The 16,419-nt window shown below is 36.0% G+C and overlaps 1 protein-coding gene across 3 annotated transcripts in view; it reads left to right on the plus strand.

The window, feature by feature from the left end:
- Positions 1–16,419, plus strand: part of LRRC28 (leucine rich repeat containing 28) — a 53,902-nt gene that overhangs the window by 21,082 nt on the left and 16,401 nt on the right. For all 3 annotated transcript variants that reach the window (XM_075765114.1, XM_075765116.1, XM_075765115.1), the window contains one exon: positions 12,602–12,808. In XM_075765114.1, the coding sequence (XP_075621229.1) occupies positions 12,602–12,808 (207 nt within the window). The remainder of the gene's footprint in view (positions 1–12,601; positions 12,809–16,419) is intronic.

Genomic DNA, 16,419 nt, shown 5'->3' on the forward strand with positions numbered 1-16,419 from the left:
TTTTTATGTTGCATGTTCTTATGCCTTTTTATTAATTAAGTAGTCTTAAGAACAATTCATTTTGACACAGTTCATTAAACATAAAATTGCATAATACTTTTCTAGTAAACTCAATTTGAGATTTCTCAGTAAATTGTTAAAATACAGATTTACAAAGAAGTCTCACATGTCCAAATAGCTTCCAAAATTTGCTTTAAAAAGTCAGCCAGTCACTTGGCATATGCAAAATTAATATTTGAAAGGAATTTAAAATGAAATCTTGATTTCAATATTAGACCGAGAAGAGGTTTTTAGATTATAATGGAATCAGTAATAGGGTAAGGTGGAAATACTGCTACCACATACAAATAGTCCATACAGTAAAGTACAAAGTAGTATTTCAAACATCTGACAGAAGAAATGACAACCTGAGTTTTCTAAGGTATATGAGTACAGAGCCCTGATGGAATTAATCTACCCTGCTGTACTCTCCAGTCCTGCAATCTTTAGAGCTGCCACTTGGGAACAGTGGGCTTCTGAAAGAAACTCTCTTGACCTTTGAATATACTCCCAATGACATGCTGAGCCGGAGGCCGCAAGACAAAAGTGGGAAGTTTATGCAGCAATATATAACTTTAAAGAACATTAAGTTGTCATTGCTGCTTTGATCAGTGATAGAGTATACTTTGGTAAAACTCAGATAAAGGGCTTCAGGCCATAGCATCAAAACAATGCATTCTGTTCCTTTTAGTTTGAAAAATGTATTTCTACAGTCTGTTTTTAAAAAGTGGAATGTGCTTGTGAGAACTGATTAGACCTGGCACACAGACCTAAATAATGAAGGTCAAATAGAATTATTTGTTTTTTATGTTTTGATTGTTTGAAAACTTGGGTTTGAGATTTACGGAGAGGACTCATTGTTACACAGTTATATACCACAGAAAAAAAAACCCTCTGGAAGTGGCCATAGTTGTGTTTGAATTCAGTAGTTATTCCATTTGTGGTGTTTGTTTTATGTGAGTTTATTGACTGCACAGCAGAGGAGAGGAAGAAGTGGAGGGTCTTTGGTTGCTTTTGGTCAGTCTAGTTCCTGTGCAGTTGAATTTAATATGTAGAAAAGCAGAAAATCAGGAAATTAATTTTGTAGGTATGTAAATCTGTGTTATAGTCTTGCTCTGAGTGTTTGAAGGTGTTAGTTATAGAAAGGTATCTCAAAAGCTATAAAGACTATAAAAACTACATTCCTAGTTGCTTTAATTGTGTGTATTACCTGCATGGGCTCTGAAGCTCCACAGATCGTTACTCCCTTCACAGCTCTGGCAAATCCCTCCCACCCCCCAAATTCTTGGTGGCATCTCTGATAATCTTCCTAACTGAGAAGATATGATGCTTCATTGCTTGTCTGGCTGATTTGCTGTACAGCTGTTTTCCGTAATGTTGAAAATGAATGTAATCACTGTTGTATTTATTACGATAGAATGCTTGGATCTATGTTAAGATATTGGAGGGGTTGTTTTTGTATTTTTGTTAAAAAAATCTAAACCAAAAAGGAATCTTTAAGATTTTTCAACTTTATTCTTATGTAAGAAAAACTACATTAAACTAACATTCACATAAGTTACTGTAACTTTTTCCAACATGTCATTCCCTTCCTTTTGGAACTTCTTCCCTCAACATGCTGAATCCTCTACTTAGGAGCACAGCAAAGCCTTTGGAATTTGATACAAGGGGTTTTCCATGTTATGGCTGGCAACTGTCACATTCTGAGCAACATACCTTGGGGCTGCCATGAGGCGGATTCTCCTTCTTGTGCAATGCATGTATTAACCTGTCTTTATTTTATGAGAGGAAGAATAGGGGACTTCTAGTAAGTCTCTTCCCTTTGACTGTCTATTCTTACAAAAATCATCACTTAATATTGAGAGCTAACACAGTCTGAGAAATTAACCTGAACTAAAGTGCCTAATATCAGACTAGCTTCCTAAGTAAAGTAATTTCAGAAAAAGTTGGTTTGTAACTTATCTGTCAGCACTGAATTCTTCCGCTGATGATTCTGATAGTAAAGATGTGACTTTATTGATTGCTTGGTTCAAGACACATGTGATATATATGAAGTTCACTTCTGCAACTTCAGAACACATGCTCTTTAAAATACTTGTAAAGGTCTTTCTTTTAGAACTGTTACCTAAAAGTAAAACTGAACTTAAAGGGAGATTTAAGATGCTCAGGGCCCCCCTCATAAACATTTGCCAATAGCTCTTCACATGGGTGAAGACAGATGTGTATCGACAAGGCTGAGACTCAACCTCCGAGATGGAGAGTTGGATGTATGCTGAGAAAGATGTGTTTCATATACAAATGGTGTTTGTGTTTCTGTAGTATGAAAACTTCTGTAATACACACAATCTGTTCAATAGTGTATAGTCAGGCTTTCAAAGAACCTCAGCTTTGAACAGATATTAAACTGCAGGTCATTTTTCTCCAAATTTTTTCATCAGTTTGTAAATGTGTAAAAAATGAAATGGTAGTAGTAACTGCTTGCAAATTCCAGGTTTACATTAGAAATGCCTTATTGACTTCAGGATGCTGTACTGCCAAAGGACTCTAACTTTGTTTTGCAACACTGACTTATTTCAGAAGGGTCCTAAGCAAAGACACAGTAAGCCATACAAGCAAAGTAAGCTTTTCAGGAGGGTTATGTGCATGCTTACTGCCTTTACCAATATTGTTTTAAAATAAATAAATAAATGGTGAAAACTGCAGTTCATTGTGTCCTTCACCACTATAACAAGGTTGGTAAAAGTTAAACAGCGTGTATCTGCTATGACAGCATATGACTGCAAACTTGTTCATGAAATTCAGTAGTTGTTAGTTCATAGAGCCTACTCAGCTATTTAGTTTTCAGAAGAAAATTACCTGTTAACTAAACTAAAATAATTTGCTACTCATCTTTCATGTAAAACATCTTACTAATTTTAAATTTTTGAGATTTTTTGTTACACCAAATTAACATTCGTGGCAGGAAAAAAATAGCTCTTAAAGCTTAGTTTTTGTAATTTTTAGGATTGTGTGTTAGAAGTCAACTTGTTTTTCCCCTTAATCTCTTAAGTCTGTATTTATAAAGTTATCTATGAATGTACTTGTGTCTCTTTGGTTCCCTTTGTTTTTTCTTCCCCTAAGCTCTCTGTAACTTATGTACAGTGATTAGCTGTATTAACGGGTAGTTGATTTTACTTGTGCATTAAGCAAATGCAATTTACTAGTAGGACTTGAGTGCTCAGGGAGGCTTGGAGAACAAAGGCATTCAGTTGAAAGTGAACAAACACAAATTGTTAGTGCTGTGCAATAGAAGAATTTTAGAATGTATTGATTTCCATTTTGACCTTGCTAGCCAAATATAATTTGCTTTTATATATACCATTGTGAGAGAGTTAAAATACTACTTGTTACTGACATCCTTGTTTTTACTCAGCTAGTCTATCACATAAATTGAGGCAAAATAAAATGCATCGTTTACTGACACTAAATCTAAATGGAAAAAGCATTTAAAGAGAATGTGGAGAACTGGAGGTATTATGTGAGATTAACTTTCCTGTGGTTCACGTCGCATGCACAGAGTTTGATACCTGTATTTCAGTTTTCTTAATTTTATTGCGGTGGTATTTAAAATAAAGGCCTGTGTTTAACTTAGCATTGTCCAAATCTGCATTAAATTGTCATTCTTTATGGAAGGCTTTGATACCAAGCAACTGCAAGTATACTCCAGTTGGTAATTTTTTAATGTTTGAGAGCTTTATGGACTAAGACTACTTATTTGTGTTGCTAAAGGAATGCAATTCAGAATGACTGAGTGGGGAGTTTGGAGTATAATTGCAAGCCTTACTTGTCTACTTTGTGTTGATTTGAAACACTAAACAGTAGTATCTTCCGCTGATTAAGATAAGGCTTGCAGTTGCTTTCACTGTTTTGAAAATGAGGACAGTGTTAGTATTGTTTGAAGTCAGACGTGTTCTTTTTTGGTGATAATTTTAGTTAGAAACTGTTAATAGTCGGTCCATGCTGTTTTCTCAGTAGTAACCACATCATTATAGTAGCTGCTGCCTGCCCTTCTCAGCTGGTGAATTGGCCAGTCTGCTGGGTGGCCACACAGACTGCTCAGCACAAACGAGCTGGGCAAGCGAGGAGAAGCAAGAGAAGCTCCTGTTACTGCTGCTAGTAAAAGGCATCTGAACCCATAGTTTACATTTGAGAAGGATGCACCTCTATTACAGTGGGAATATTTCCCGTGAATGTTCAGCCAGTCCTTCCCCTGTAACTACTGTTGCAATTTGTAGTAACTTCCAGTGGTCTGGAAGAACCCTTATTTTCATAGGGCTTCAGTTAAGACAATCCCATCCATTAGCATTCCTTTGAAAAACAAATATGGTGACTCCAGTGCCTTAATTGTGTTCTAAACTAAAGATCTTCTTTTGGTCATTTTCCTTTCCCTCATCCCCCTCAAATTTATAGTTGCATTTTTTTGTTATGGAGCCAGAGTTTACCTTCAGGGAAGAGGGTTCTTTTGGTATCTCCGAATAGTAAGATAAGTGAGCGTAACTTGGCTTGATATAGCATAAAACTTTTCCACTGAAAGATGAAAATCTAACCTGGACCTATTGCTTTCTTTTGTTATGCATTTAGTTACTTGTTGAAGAGGAAGAAAAAAAACCCGCCCACCTCAAGAAAAGGAAGAAAGATGTATCTCTTTTTCCAGTTGGTTGGAAACAGTTGATAGCAACTGTCACAACAGATAGGTCTTTGCTTGGATTATTTGGATACTAGTAACAGGTTAGGAGCTACTAATCTATGTTTGTCAGAGAGACCAGTCTGTGGTGTTGATCTCAAATTTTTCCTCTGAAGAAGAAGAAAGGAAAAAGCTGTCATAGAATTTATAGCCAGGACTGGCCCTGTCTGTGTGTCTTCATGAGTTATCCTTAATCTCTCCTTAGGACGCTCATTTCGTTTGCCTTAGTTTTAGGTGATTGCTGGTTTGTTGTACTTAAAGCAGGGCACTTATGCTAGCCAGCTAGAGATGGCTGTGTCTCAAGTTGAAGTCTTTAGGTCTTTATTTTATGCACAAAGTTTTTCTGGAAAGCTTCTCCTACCCCCACCCCCACCTTTCCATGTATTGATATTAGTGCACAGTGAATTGTAGATGATGTGCAGCAGTAAAGATGGTAAGACATAAAGAAAACAAGAGAAACATAACAGGTCTCATCCTTTATTCATGTCACATTTGTTTATGTTCATACCACCCAGGAACACCCAGAAAAAGGAAAACAGCTGCTCCTCAAAGGAAAGACAACAGCAAAAGCACTTCACTTCCTAAATAAGAGACTTTTCTGTAAGGTGCTAGCAGAATTTTTTCATGCAGTATACTTGACAAAGTACCATTCTGTCTCTCCACACTTCATTTTGGCCCCTCTATCCAAAATTTGGGATATCATTTAATAAAACCATATAATATATTCATTTCACATCTATTGCTTATTTGTGTAGCAACAGTACCTTGCTGTGGGGCAGTAAAGTACTAGGCAGAATACACTAGAACAAAATGAAAGGATAGGTTGTCTTCTGAAAACACAAACAAACAAACCCCAACCCACCAACAAAACCCCAAACAAACAAAAAACCCAAACCAAAAACCCCAACAAACCTGATCATTTCATGGCCTTGAGTTACCTTTGTGCATAAACAATTTTTTCCCCCCCTCTCTATTCCTCTTGCCCTTTTATCCACCTTTTCCACTTTTCTCATGTATGTTAGTTTCTGGTATTTGTATCATCTGATTTGTTCTAACTGTTGTCACTGAGACCATCAAATAATGGAAGAAAATGGAATTCCAAACCTGCATTGAGGGAAAGTAGAGTGGATCTGTGCACTCTGGTGCTTCAGTGCTGATGCTGAGGAAAGCAGAGTGCTGGACCTATGAAATACAGCACCCTGCCAGTTTTGTTAAATTAAGTTTAATTGTGGTAACAGATGGAGAACCACTGACCTTTAGAAGAGTTTGACTTAATGAGACCCTCATGCCTGATGTCCATTTTCAGACATTTTTAGCTGAACTAAAATTACAGTTTAGCAAGATTGGACTTTAGAAAGCTACTTTTCTCACCTTTGGTTGTGAATGATGGTACAAAATAAATAAGGTTTGGTACTAAATTTGTGTGTGACATTTAGCAAGGTTGAGAAAAAAAGATTCTATTTGGGTATGTGCAGCAGAAGTATGTATTTTTCACTTGGTTTTAGGTTTTGTCTGCTGTTTAAGTGTTTTGCAGAAGAGTCAATATAGTTTATGGCTGAAGTAGGTGAAACTGAGAAGTGGGAACATCTTCGAGGTGTTACTTACATGACTCTGTTCATTCATAAAGACAATCTTGCCCCAGAAAAATCTTTTCCTCTGTTCTTTCTAGCCAAGATATTTGTGTGAAATGCAACCATAAGTATTGCTTTAAAAGTAATAGATTTGAGTTTGATCAGCTGGGATTGAGGCATTTTTTTCATAGAATTTTTATGAGTTTGAACTCATATTGAGCACCTTATTTTAAAATGGATTATTCATAAAATAGTTCCTGCAATATCACAACACCTCTTCCAGTCCCTCTTTTTTTTTCTCTTTTCTCTTAAAATATTGAGCAAATATTAGGATACATGGGAAAAAAATCATCTTCAGTTGTGTTAGGCTTGAGAAACAGAACATTTTTCAAGCTCTCTCACTAAATACAGTAAAAGATCTGCATACAACAGTGTCAAAATGTAAATGTGATTCAATTTGCCTCCCCCTTTCTCTTCCTTAAATCTAATGATACCAATTTTCAGTTACGGTCAAACGTCCTTGTTTGAAGATGGCACAGGTCTATCATAAGTGCCAATTTGTGCTAGAAAATTTAATTTTTATAGGCTATGAAATGTGAGCTGCATGGTAGGACAGCGAATGTAATGTAATATATAACAGGCTATTTAATTTGTTTTAACCATCTTAAAATCTATTTAAGTCCTCCAGAGACATCCCAGAGCAGATCTAAAGGAGATCTTTTCCCTCAAGCTCATAGTGATTTAAACTTATATTTCCTGTCAAATACAGTTTTAAATCGATAATAGTATCACAATTCAAATTCACAGGCATGTATAGAGACTTGCATTTTTTTCTAATGGGACAAGTAATGAGCTTTTTAAGTATGAAAGACTTCAAACAACTTTTGCTCACCATTGCGTGGTTTTACAGGTCTAATAGGAAAATGTGTCTTGTCCTCAGGTTCATGGAAGTTGATTAAAACAGTATTTCAAGGAGTATGGTATGGTAGCCACTTTGAGCACCTTCTATTTTTTCCTGAAGCAACCAACTTTCTTTTTAGACCCCAGGGTAGTGAGGGATCTCTGGGTGCATGAAGTCCAGTGCTCACGATCGCAGCCAGTCATCACAGTGCTGGATTCTGTAGGGATTTGTGAGAGTGTGTCCCTCTGGGTATCACAAGCTGGAAAACCTTACTCTGTAGCAAAGATTTTTAGTACAGAGTGCTGCAGCGTTGGAACAGGGACGTGCTGCTGAGATTGTGGAGTAGATGGCAGGCAAGAGAGAGGATCACCTCTGTTAGAACCTCTGTTGGTAGCAAGATGTTGGGTGTAAATGTTTGTATAATAATAGCAAGACCGTCATTATTGCCTACAATGCAAAGTTATATTAACATACTTTCTTGCTTGTAATAAAATGCTGGCTATATATAGAAATTGCCTTATTTTCACTGGTGGCTCATTGCCCTTAGTGAACCAGAATACACAGTCCCTCTCTTCCTTCGGTGTTTCAAGCAGAGGCCTGACTTGCAGCATCTTCTTATCATGCTTATTTTTTGTTATTTTTCATTCCATTTCAATCATGTAAGACTAAAAGTTCTTGCTTTTCTTCCTGTATGATAATTTTGTTCTCTACCATGTTACCAGTACTTTAAATGCTTGTGTCAACAGCAAACCAAAACCTAGTTGTTTGGGGATTTTTTTGGTTTGGTTTTTTACCAAGGTACAAAATGGAAATTCTAAACAAAGTAGACCCTTGAGGAACAACACCACTAGTAATATAACCAAGAAATGTCATCAAAGAAAGATAAGCCAGTATAACATGACTTACATTTGGAAAGATCTGGGTTGCATTTTCATTCTGTTCTCTATTTATGTTCCAGTCATTGGCTTCTCTTGGTTGCTGTTCCCTTAGAACAGTTGTTATACTGAAGAGCGCTAAGTTCACATTAATAGGGCTTTTTTGAACACAGGTTCTACATTTCTTCTCCAGCCCTAGGCGGCTATCCCAGAAATTGTCTTATTCATTGAGAATCCTTACGCCTGAGTTTGCAATTTTGATGTATAACTGATTTTTTTCAGTATTCTGGGATGGAAATTTTTTAAGCAGCCTCATTTCATTTTAGTAATGGATGTGGTGATTTTCAGTGCTTTGTCCTTGTTCCCCTGAGGTATTCTGTCTCTGTCCTCATACACAGCATTATTCTTAAAGGAAAAAATGATGCAAAACACTAATTTAATATTTGGTCTGTCCTCCTAATTTCTACCCCTTGTTGACACCAGTTCTTCATTTCTTGCTCTTTATTTCTTGTTGAGAAACCTTTTGTTTGTCTGAGTTCCCATTTTCCTGACCTCCTGGCAGTTTTCATTTAACTTCTGCGGCCTGACCTCTACGTGCCAGCTCTCTTTGCTGATCAGTCCCTTTTTCCATTCCTTGTAGGTTCTCTGCTTTCTCTTAATATCCTGCTTTGAGGTGCATTCTCATGCAGGTAGGTCTGTAGCCCTTTCCTGTCCCTTTTTCCTTTACTTGGATAGAAAGACTCAGATAGCGTTTGATTTAAATACACTCAAATCCAATTGTATATGTGTTTCATATATCTTTGGATGAAATTTTGGGTTATGGCCCAACAGGGAAAGATGGGATTGCTCTTGAAATGTAAAGAAAACTGTTAGTTATTTTTGAGTTATGCAGCTGGTGAGGCCTGTACCCCCAGAAGGTTAAGGAAGTTTGAATTGCCTTTGGCACTTATTGTATGTTGTATAGGCTGCTGACTTCCAGATGTTTTTGGGTTTTTTTCCCTTCGTGTAAAACCATGGGAATTAAATTTTAAAAATGGCATTTAAACCACCTGAATCAGAAATAGATTTCTTTTTCTTTTTTCCTGATGATAGGTATGTTTACACAAATACAATCAGTTTTGTTAGAAGGCAAATAATTTTGGAAATTTCCTGAAATTGTTTCAAGGTTTCACTTTTTTTTTTAAAAAGGTATTCTGATGTTTCTTTTCGCTTTGTGTTGAGAGACAAACCTCATTGGCAGTTTTTCTTTTGAAAACCCAAACACATATGATGACAGTTCACTTGTCCCGTTCTCCAAGTGGCTGGGAAAGCTATTACCATGAATGCAAAAGCTGCTTGTTGGAGCCACAGTAATCACTTCTGAATCTTCGTATTATCAAGGATGAAAAAGATTCATTAATTATTCAATTGCTGGCAGTTTTAGAATACAGTCTGAAGCATTTATGTGTACGTCTGTGTCACTGAAACTACCTTCAGAAGGCTGTAGGCAGGACTCTGGATATAAGCCTGTGTTTAAGTTTCTGTGAAGTAAGGTAGTGTGTGGATTTACAGTCTGTCAGCCACTTTGTGTACTATACCATGAACACATTTGTACCATATGGCCAAGCCACAGAATTGCCCAGCTATATGTGAAGGCAGTAATCTATGCAGATGGACACTGCTGAAAAGCTTGGGTCCAAGAACAGGCAGAGGAACTTCATGTTTGGACTCGAGTCTTTTTGAGTTAGAGGTTTAGCAAAGCTACTGAGGAATTTTTTTTTTTTTCCTGGCTTCTGATATCAAAATGGGGCTCAGTGCTTTACCATGTTGATTTTGATAGTGGTAATCCTAGAGCTACTGTAAATTTCAAATTATACATTTATGAATTTAATTTAAATTTAATTGGAACTCCTTACTGTGGTTTAATGGTGATGTAGAATGCTTGTCTCTCCTGTCCTTGGAGCGGGGAGGGAGCAGGGATCTCTGAATAAAAGTCCCTTTTTTGTCAGATCTTTTTATTTAGGAATACCTATTTTCTTTTCTGGGACTGCCTGAAATTTCCAAAATCCTCCTCTCATGTGTGTCTTAGTGCTTGATGAAGTGATAGCAAGAAAGAGATTTGTAAGTCTTTCACTGTGTTTGTTATCCGAGGCATCCTTCAGTATTTATGTTGCAAAATTTTTAAAGCACGGATAATAGTATTTAGTAACTAAAAGCCTGAAAAACTTATTAACGGACTGTTTATATTTTGTGTTATTCCTCTTTATTGTTTTCCTTTGCATTAATGAGATTGAAACCAATTTAGTGGCATTAGTAAATGCCTGAGCATGTTCTTCAAAATGAGCTTTCAACACTACTGTGGGGAGTCTGGGGGTTATATCTTTAATCTGATGGCACTTCAAGTTGTTTGGCTTACTTTTAACTTCATCATGGGTTGGTGGGTGTTTCTGTAACATATGGCACTGTATGTTATAAGTGGATGTTTACATCTGGTATGCATTGGAAGATTAAGGTAGAGAGGATGAAGTTTTGGGCAAGTATGTGTTTTTTGGATGAAGGATAAAGTGAGAATACTTTTATTTCCTCTTAGATTTGAAACATATCATTCTAGCAATGCCTTTGAAACTCTGCCAGCTTTGCCAACCATAACATTTATGGGATTTTGGACCTAAACTGAATTAGAAAACTGTTTTTAGTGGCAGAGAAAAAGGTTAGTGCATGAAAATAGCTAGGCCTATTATTGACTGCATGTGGTCAGTGGTTTGGCTGAATGTAGGTGGCTCTTTTCCTGTCACTGTTTTCAAGCATATGGCTTTGTTTGTAATGAATATAAAACTCTTTAAAAATGAGTTCTTCTGCAGTTCTTTTGCACAGTAGTCTTTTGCTATTTAGTAGTGATTATTTTGCTTTTGCCATTCATTTTCAATCTTGTAGTAAAAAAAAAAAAAGCTTTTTAAGTAAAGCTTATGATTCCTGCTGTCATCAAAACTAGGAGGTTTGAAGAATGTGGTCATCTGTGTGTAGCAGCTTCTTCTGTCAGTAATATTTTATAAAAGGATGTATATACTATGTTGTTGATTCTTTATTGTAGTTAATGCTGGGATTGTTTGCAGCATGGCAGAAACTCCTTTTAAATGTGCACACACATTTTGTTTAATTAGTACTCTTGTGAAAATCCTTAAAACTGAATTATAACTTCATTTTTTTTCCTTTTCATGTTTTCAGTGTTGAAAGCTTCAGATTTGCCATTTCTTTTTCCCATTGTGTAGAAGACAGCTTGAAATTAACCTAGTGTTTTGGTTTCTTCTCTGCCTGTAGTGTACAAGGTGCTAGCTCAGAGCTCAGGGAACAGCAAATTTTCTAGCTCCTGCTGCAGAGAGAGCTTAAGGGCACAACAGGTTCTGTTTAGCTTTAACTTAAACAGTGTTACCCTATTTATATCTTTAAAAAAAAAAATATGCGTGATAGAGCTATAAATTGTGCGGATTGTGGATTGTGTAGATTGTCTGGTGTTTTCAGTGTAGAAAATTCTAATGAATCTTGTTTTAGCAGCAATCAGATGCAAGAGCTGGTTTTGTTCAGCTGAGAGGATGCTGAAAACTGCAGTAAGAATTAGGGGCACCAAGCACTTCATGAGTTGGTTCCATTGCTGTAAAGTATTTAAAAATAAAGCAAAACTGTTTACAGTTTTACCATGTTTGGGGAAAATAATTTATAGAATTATCCAATTTTTAGAGTAACTGTAAAAGAAGAACTAAATAAACAATGAGATAACATGTAGAGCTGCTTAATGTATTTATCTCTTCAAGCTGTAGTTATTGCAACTATAGGTTAGAACTTACTGTAGTATATTGTTATGTTATATTGTAGGAAGATAACTTACAAGTTATTAAGAAATTTCTTTTCTACTTTAAACTAACTCTTTTGAATTGTATTATGAAGACAGAGCTGTTCTTCCTAAGCATGCTTGGTGAACAACTGTCACTAAGCAAGAAGTGCTGTTCATGTATTTGTAAGTCTCCTTGCAAGAGAATCTTAAGAAGGGTGAATATAAGAATTGCATCCTCAAATGTTTTTAAAAATAAAATTAATTTGAATTTGCATGTGTTTGGGGTCATGCAAAACACTGTTAATAACAGCAAGCTATGTAATGGGTTTTGTTGGTTTGGTTTGGTTTTCTTTTTTCCTAGTTCTGATTTAGGACCAGGAAACTGCTTGATATTTTTGCCAGTACTAATTGTCACAAATCAGGAATGTTCTATCTTGAGAGATCTCATATTTAAACATATTGCCTAACTGGTAACTGTTCCCCATCAGAAAGATTTGAAATATGATGATGAAGATCATTAGTATTAGTTCTGAGCACTGATGGATGGAACAGTATCCTAAGAGAAAAACAGCACAGCTAACTGATGAGCTTTGTTTTCGATTTATGAGAGAGATTTTTTTTTGAGGTCTTGTTTGTTAAAATAGTTATATTAATAATTCTCAATGCCTCTTGTTTGGATTGTAGAGGTTGGAGACCTGAGGGAGCTGCAAACGCTGGACATCTCAACCAATCGTTTGATAACGTTACCTGAAAGGCTGCATATGTGCCTTTCTCTGCAGTACTTGACTGCAGACCGAAACCACCTGTGGTATGTGCCCCGCCACCTGTGCCAACTACCAAGCCTCAATGAGCTCTCCATGGCTGGAAACCGCCTTGCGTTTTTGCCACTTGGTGAGTCACCACCATCATTGGGCTGGGGTGGGTTGGAGAAGAGACAGGAAAACAAACTTTCTGTCCCAAAAAGAAAAGAAAAAAAAAATATATGCAACAATAGATCTTCTTTGGTGGTCTCTACAAACTCCATTTATGGAGTTGTCACAGTGATCATATTGTTGGAAAATATGTTAATAAACAAAAAAAAAATGCAGGTTAAGGTTTCATGTCTGTTTTAAAGTAATAGGTCAGCTATCAAATTTGCTTTATTTTTAGCTAACCAGGGGGGGCAGGGAGGGAGGGGAATTTAAATGATGCTGTGTTTAAATATAGTACCATGTAATCTGAGTTCCACCACTTTGGGTAATGATCTGTTTCTGTTTGGATCTGATGATTTAACTAAGATTCTTCAGCTGGGGTTTAAAAGTTGCTGTGGAATCCCAGTAACTCCACAGAAATTATTTTTCATCATTAGGAATGTCAGCACTGCATAACCTAGTGAAGGTTTAGTTTCTGCTGTGTATAGGCATCCATCAAAACTTCCATAGTAGTAGCCCAAAAAAGAACTTAGCTGCCTTTTTCTCAACTATTTTCAAGTTTGGGAGTATAGAAGCAGGTCCTCAAGAGTAGGAAGTGCAGTCAGTGTGTGGTGGTTTGTTGTGGGAAGTAGTCAGCTGTGTCGTCATGAAGGGTAGACTGTATATTCTGTTTGGGAAAGGCAAGTCCTCTTCCACATGTTTGTTACTTTTTAGCCCTGCCACGGGCTAATCTCTGCAGAAATACAGACACATGTGTAGATGTGTCATGTCATTTGAATAGCCATTAATAGTTTTTCTAGAATACAGAGTTAGGTGTTAATTAGGTGCAGATGAAGTTATGATAATCGCATTGAAAAGAAGCTGAAAATTGAGGTGGCTAAAAATGAGATAATAATTTTAAATTAATTACCTTGTATAGGTTTAACTTAATTTTTCCAGTACTAGCAATTTAGTCTTTAAAGAAGTTTATGGTCTTTCTGATTTTCTTAGCACTTTAGCTTATAGTACTGGAGAATAAGTGCAAATAATGTCTCCGGACATAGTGTTTTAGTTATGTCCCAACATATGTCATTATATAAACGAGAAAATGAGTTCCAGGATGCATCATCCAGATGCCACAGTACGAACTAAAACAAGCAAAGTAACTTCCCCTATTTTGGCAAATATTTCTAACTCTATTTCATGAGACAGGACGTTGAATCTTTTTAATTTTGCAAAAATAAGATGCTGTTCAGCACGATGAGATGTGAATATTAAAGGGTGAAAGTTTTTGCTACTTTTGCACTAGTCGCTTATCTGTGAGGTGAGCTATGACCTGGATGAGCCATAGATCTGCTGAAGTGTTTTAAGTTCAAAAGCAGGAAATAAATCTCTAATATAATGACACACCTTCTTTTTTCTTTATTTTTAGACTCAAATTCAAAACATTCAAAAGGAACTTTTAAAATAATGGGAAACATCAAAGACTGTCAATTGACCTTGTTCAGTAGTTCTTAATAGTGACTCACTGGTGAACATTTGGAGATAATTTGCTATCTGTGGATATGGAACTGAATCATAAATCCTAGAGTTCAGAGGAAAAGCAGCACAGTATAAATGTAAATGTTTAATCCTTCCTCTGAAGAATCAGAAGGCTTCAGAGTGGTCAAGATGTGATGAAATGAAGTAGAAGAGTTAGTGTACTGAAAAGCAAAAAGATTAAATCTATCTGCTGTTGTATGGGAAAATATTTTTCTTGGAATATTACTGAAGTTAAGGCATAATTGTAGCATTATTTCTGCTAACTGTACATGTTGACTAATGGGGTTTTTTTGTGTGTATTCTTACATCCAACTTCACTTTACTAGTTAATGACTAAGAAGGTTAAATAACAGTGAAAGATACTGTACAAATATCTACAAGTGATATTCAAGCAAGAATTGTCAAACAATTTTTTTCAACTGGAGAGTTGAGTGAGTTGAAAAGCAGACCTTTTATTCATCTCCTGACAGAATGTTGGGGTTTTTATGGTTTTTATTAGACATGTCCATGTTAGAAGAAATAGGTTTGGAACGTATTGCTTAATGCTTTTTAAAGTGTGATTTACTTTATTTCATACGGTGGTTGACATCTTCTATGCCAAAGAATCCATTCTTCATCATCTAAGTATGTCCCTTGTAGCTGCCAGTAGAGCCTCTTGTTAAGTGTAATGGAAATCTGCATTTTCCTGTTCCAGCAGTAGCACAGCACTTTCACAGCACTGCTGGATAGGTACTATGCAGTTTTTCGTCCTGTACATTCTTTTAAGTTTATGACCACGTGCATCTTAAGAAAAAGAAAGTATAATGCCATTAATCAATTTTACAAAGTACGATAAAAATACCTGATGCCACTCTCTGACTTCCAGAACTGGTACATAAACAGATGGATAAACAATAGTGAATTAGTCATTTGTTCTGCAGAAAACACTTAATTCTTGTATAGTCAGTATTTTTTTTTTAAATAATTATTTTTCAGCTGTTGAATATTCTAGTTTATATTCAAAGAAACAAGACTGAGTGGATCTGAGCCTCTGGGCCTTTCTAATAAATTTATTAAAAAAACCAAGCAAACAAAAAACCCAAATTGTATGTGTAAGTTAAATGGGAAGCTGCATCCTGGACAGCCCTGTTACTGTCACGGTGGTTTTCATGTTGCCCTGATAAATTGTCTTAGGAATTCTGTTCTTGAATGGTAGATGGAACTATTGATCATTTTATATCAATCTACTTATATTGTAAATTATCCTTTGATAGAAATTTAACATTAAAATTTTACCATTAGCAAATGCTCCAATGCCTGAAAACAAATTCCATTGCAAGCAGAAATTTGAATCTGATGACACTGCAAAAATAAAAAAGATTTATGTAATAAAGTACAAATATAATTAAAATAGGCCATAAATTCTCAAGTGTACTGGCAGCACAGGGGATGTTATGACAGCAAATATTCAGTGTTATATCACTTTATTGAGGGTTTATGTGCACTTTTTGTTTAGAAAATGGGTCTAGTAATTATCAGTGCACAGTAAACAAAGGTCTTATTCTACCTCAGTATATGCTGGTTTTGTGTCCTTGCCCTCACAGTATGGTTAAAAGAGCATCAGTGCAGACACACAAGAGCTTTTGTTCCATCTTCAGCCATGTGGAATGCATATGCCAGGGCCCTGAGGTTAAAAAAAAAAAAAGGAGAAAAAGAAGGGGGAAAAAAAGGGAAAAGGAAAAAAAAAATAGAATTGGGGTTTGTTCAGGACTCATGGCATTTGGTCATTTCTGGGAGAAAGGTCTTTGATCTGTGAGCCTGGAAGGAGGAAAGTGGAAATGTTTTAGACACAGTACAGTGCTTGCAAAAGCCACATGAAAACCTTCTTTGTAGCTTTAGCCTTTTCATAGATGGGCAGCTTCCTTATTTTACAACGTTCTTCAGAAGTGTGTTTTTTAGAGAACTTTTAACAATATTTGTTGACTGATATAAGACATGAAAATTAATGTGGATGGGATACAAAGAGCTTTTTTAAGTGACGATTTATTTAAATTTCAACTTTATGGATAGTGCTTGAAACTGGAAAAAATC

Source organism: Balearica regulorum, chromosome 12 (assembly GCF_011004875.1).
Source record: "Balearica regulorum gibbericeps isolate bBalReg1 chromosome 12, bBalReg1.pri, whole genome shotgun sequence".
NCBI classification, from domain to species: Eukaryota; Metazoa; Chordata; class Aves; order Gruiformes; family Gruidae; genus Balearica; species Balearica regulorum.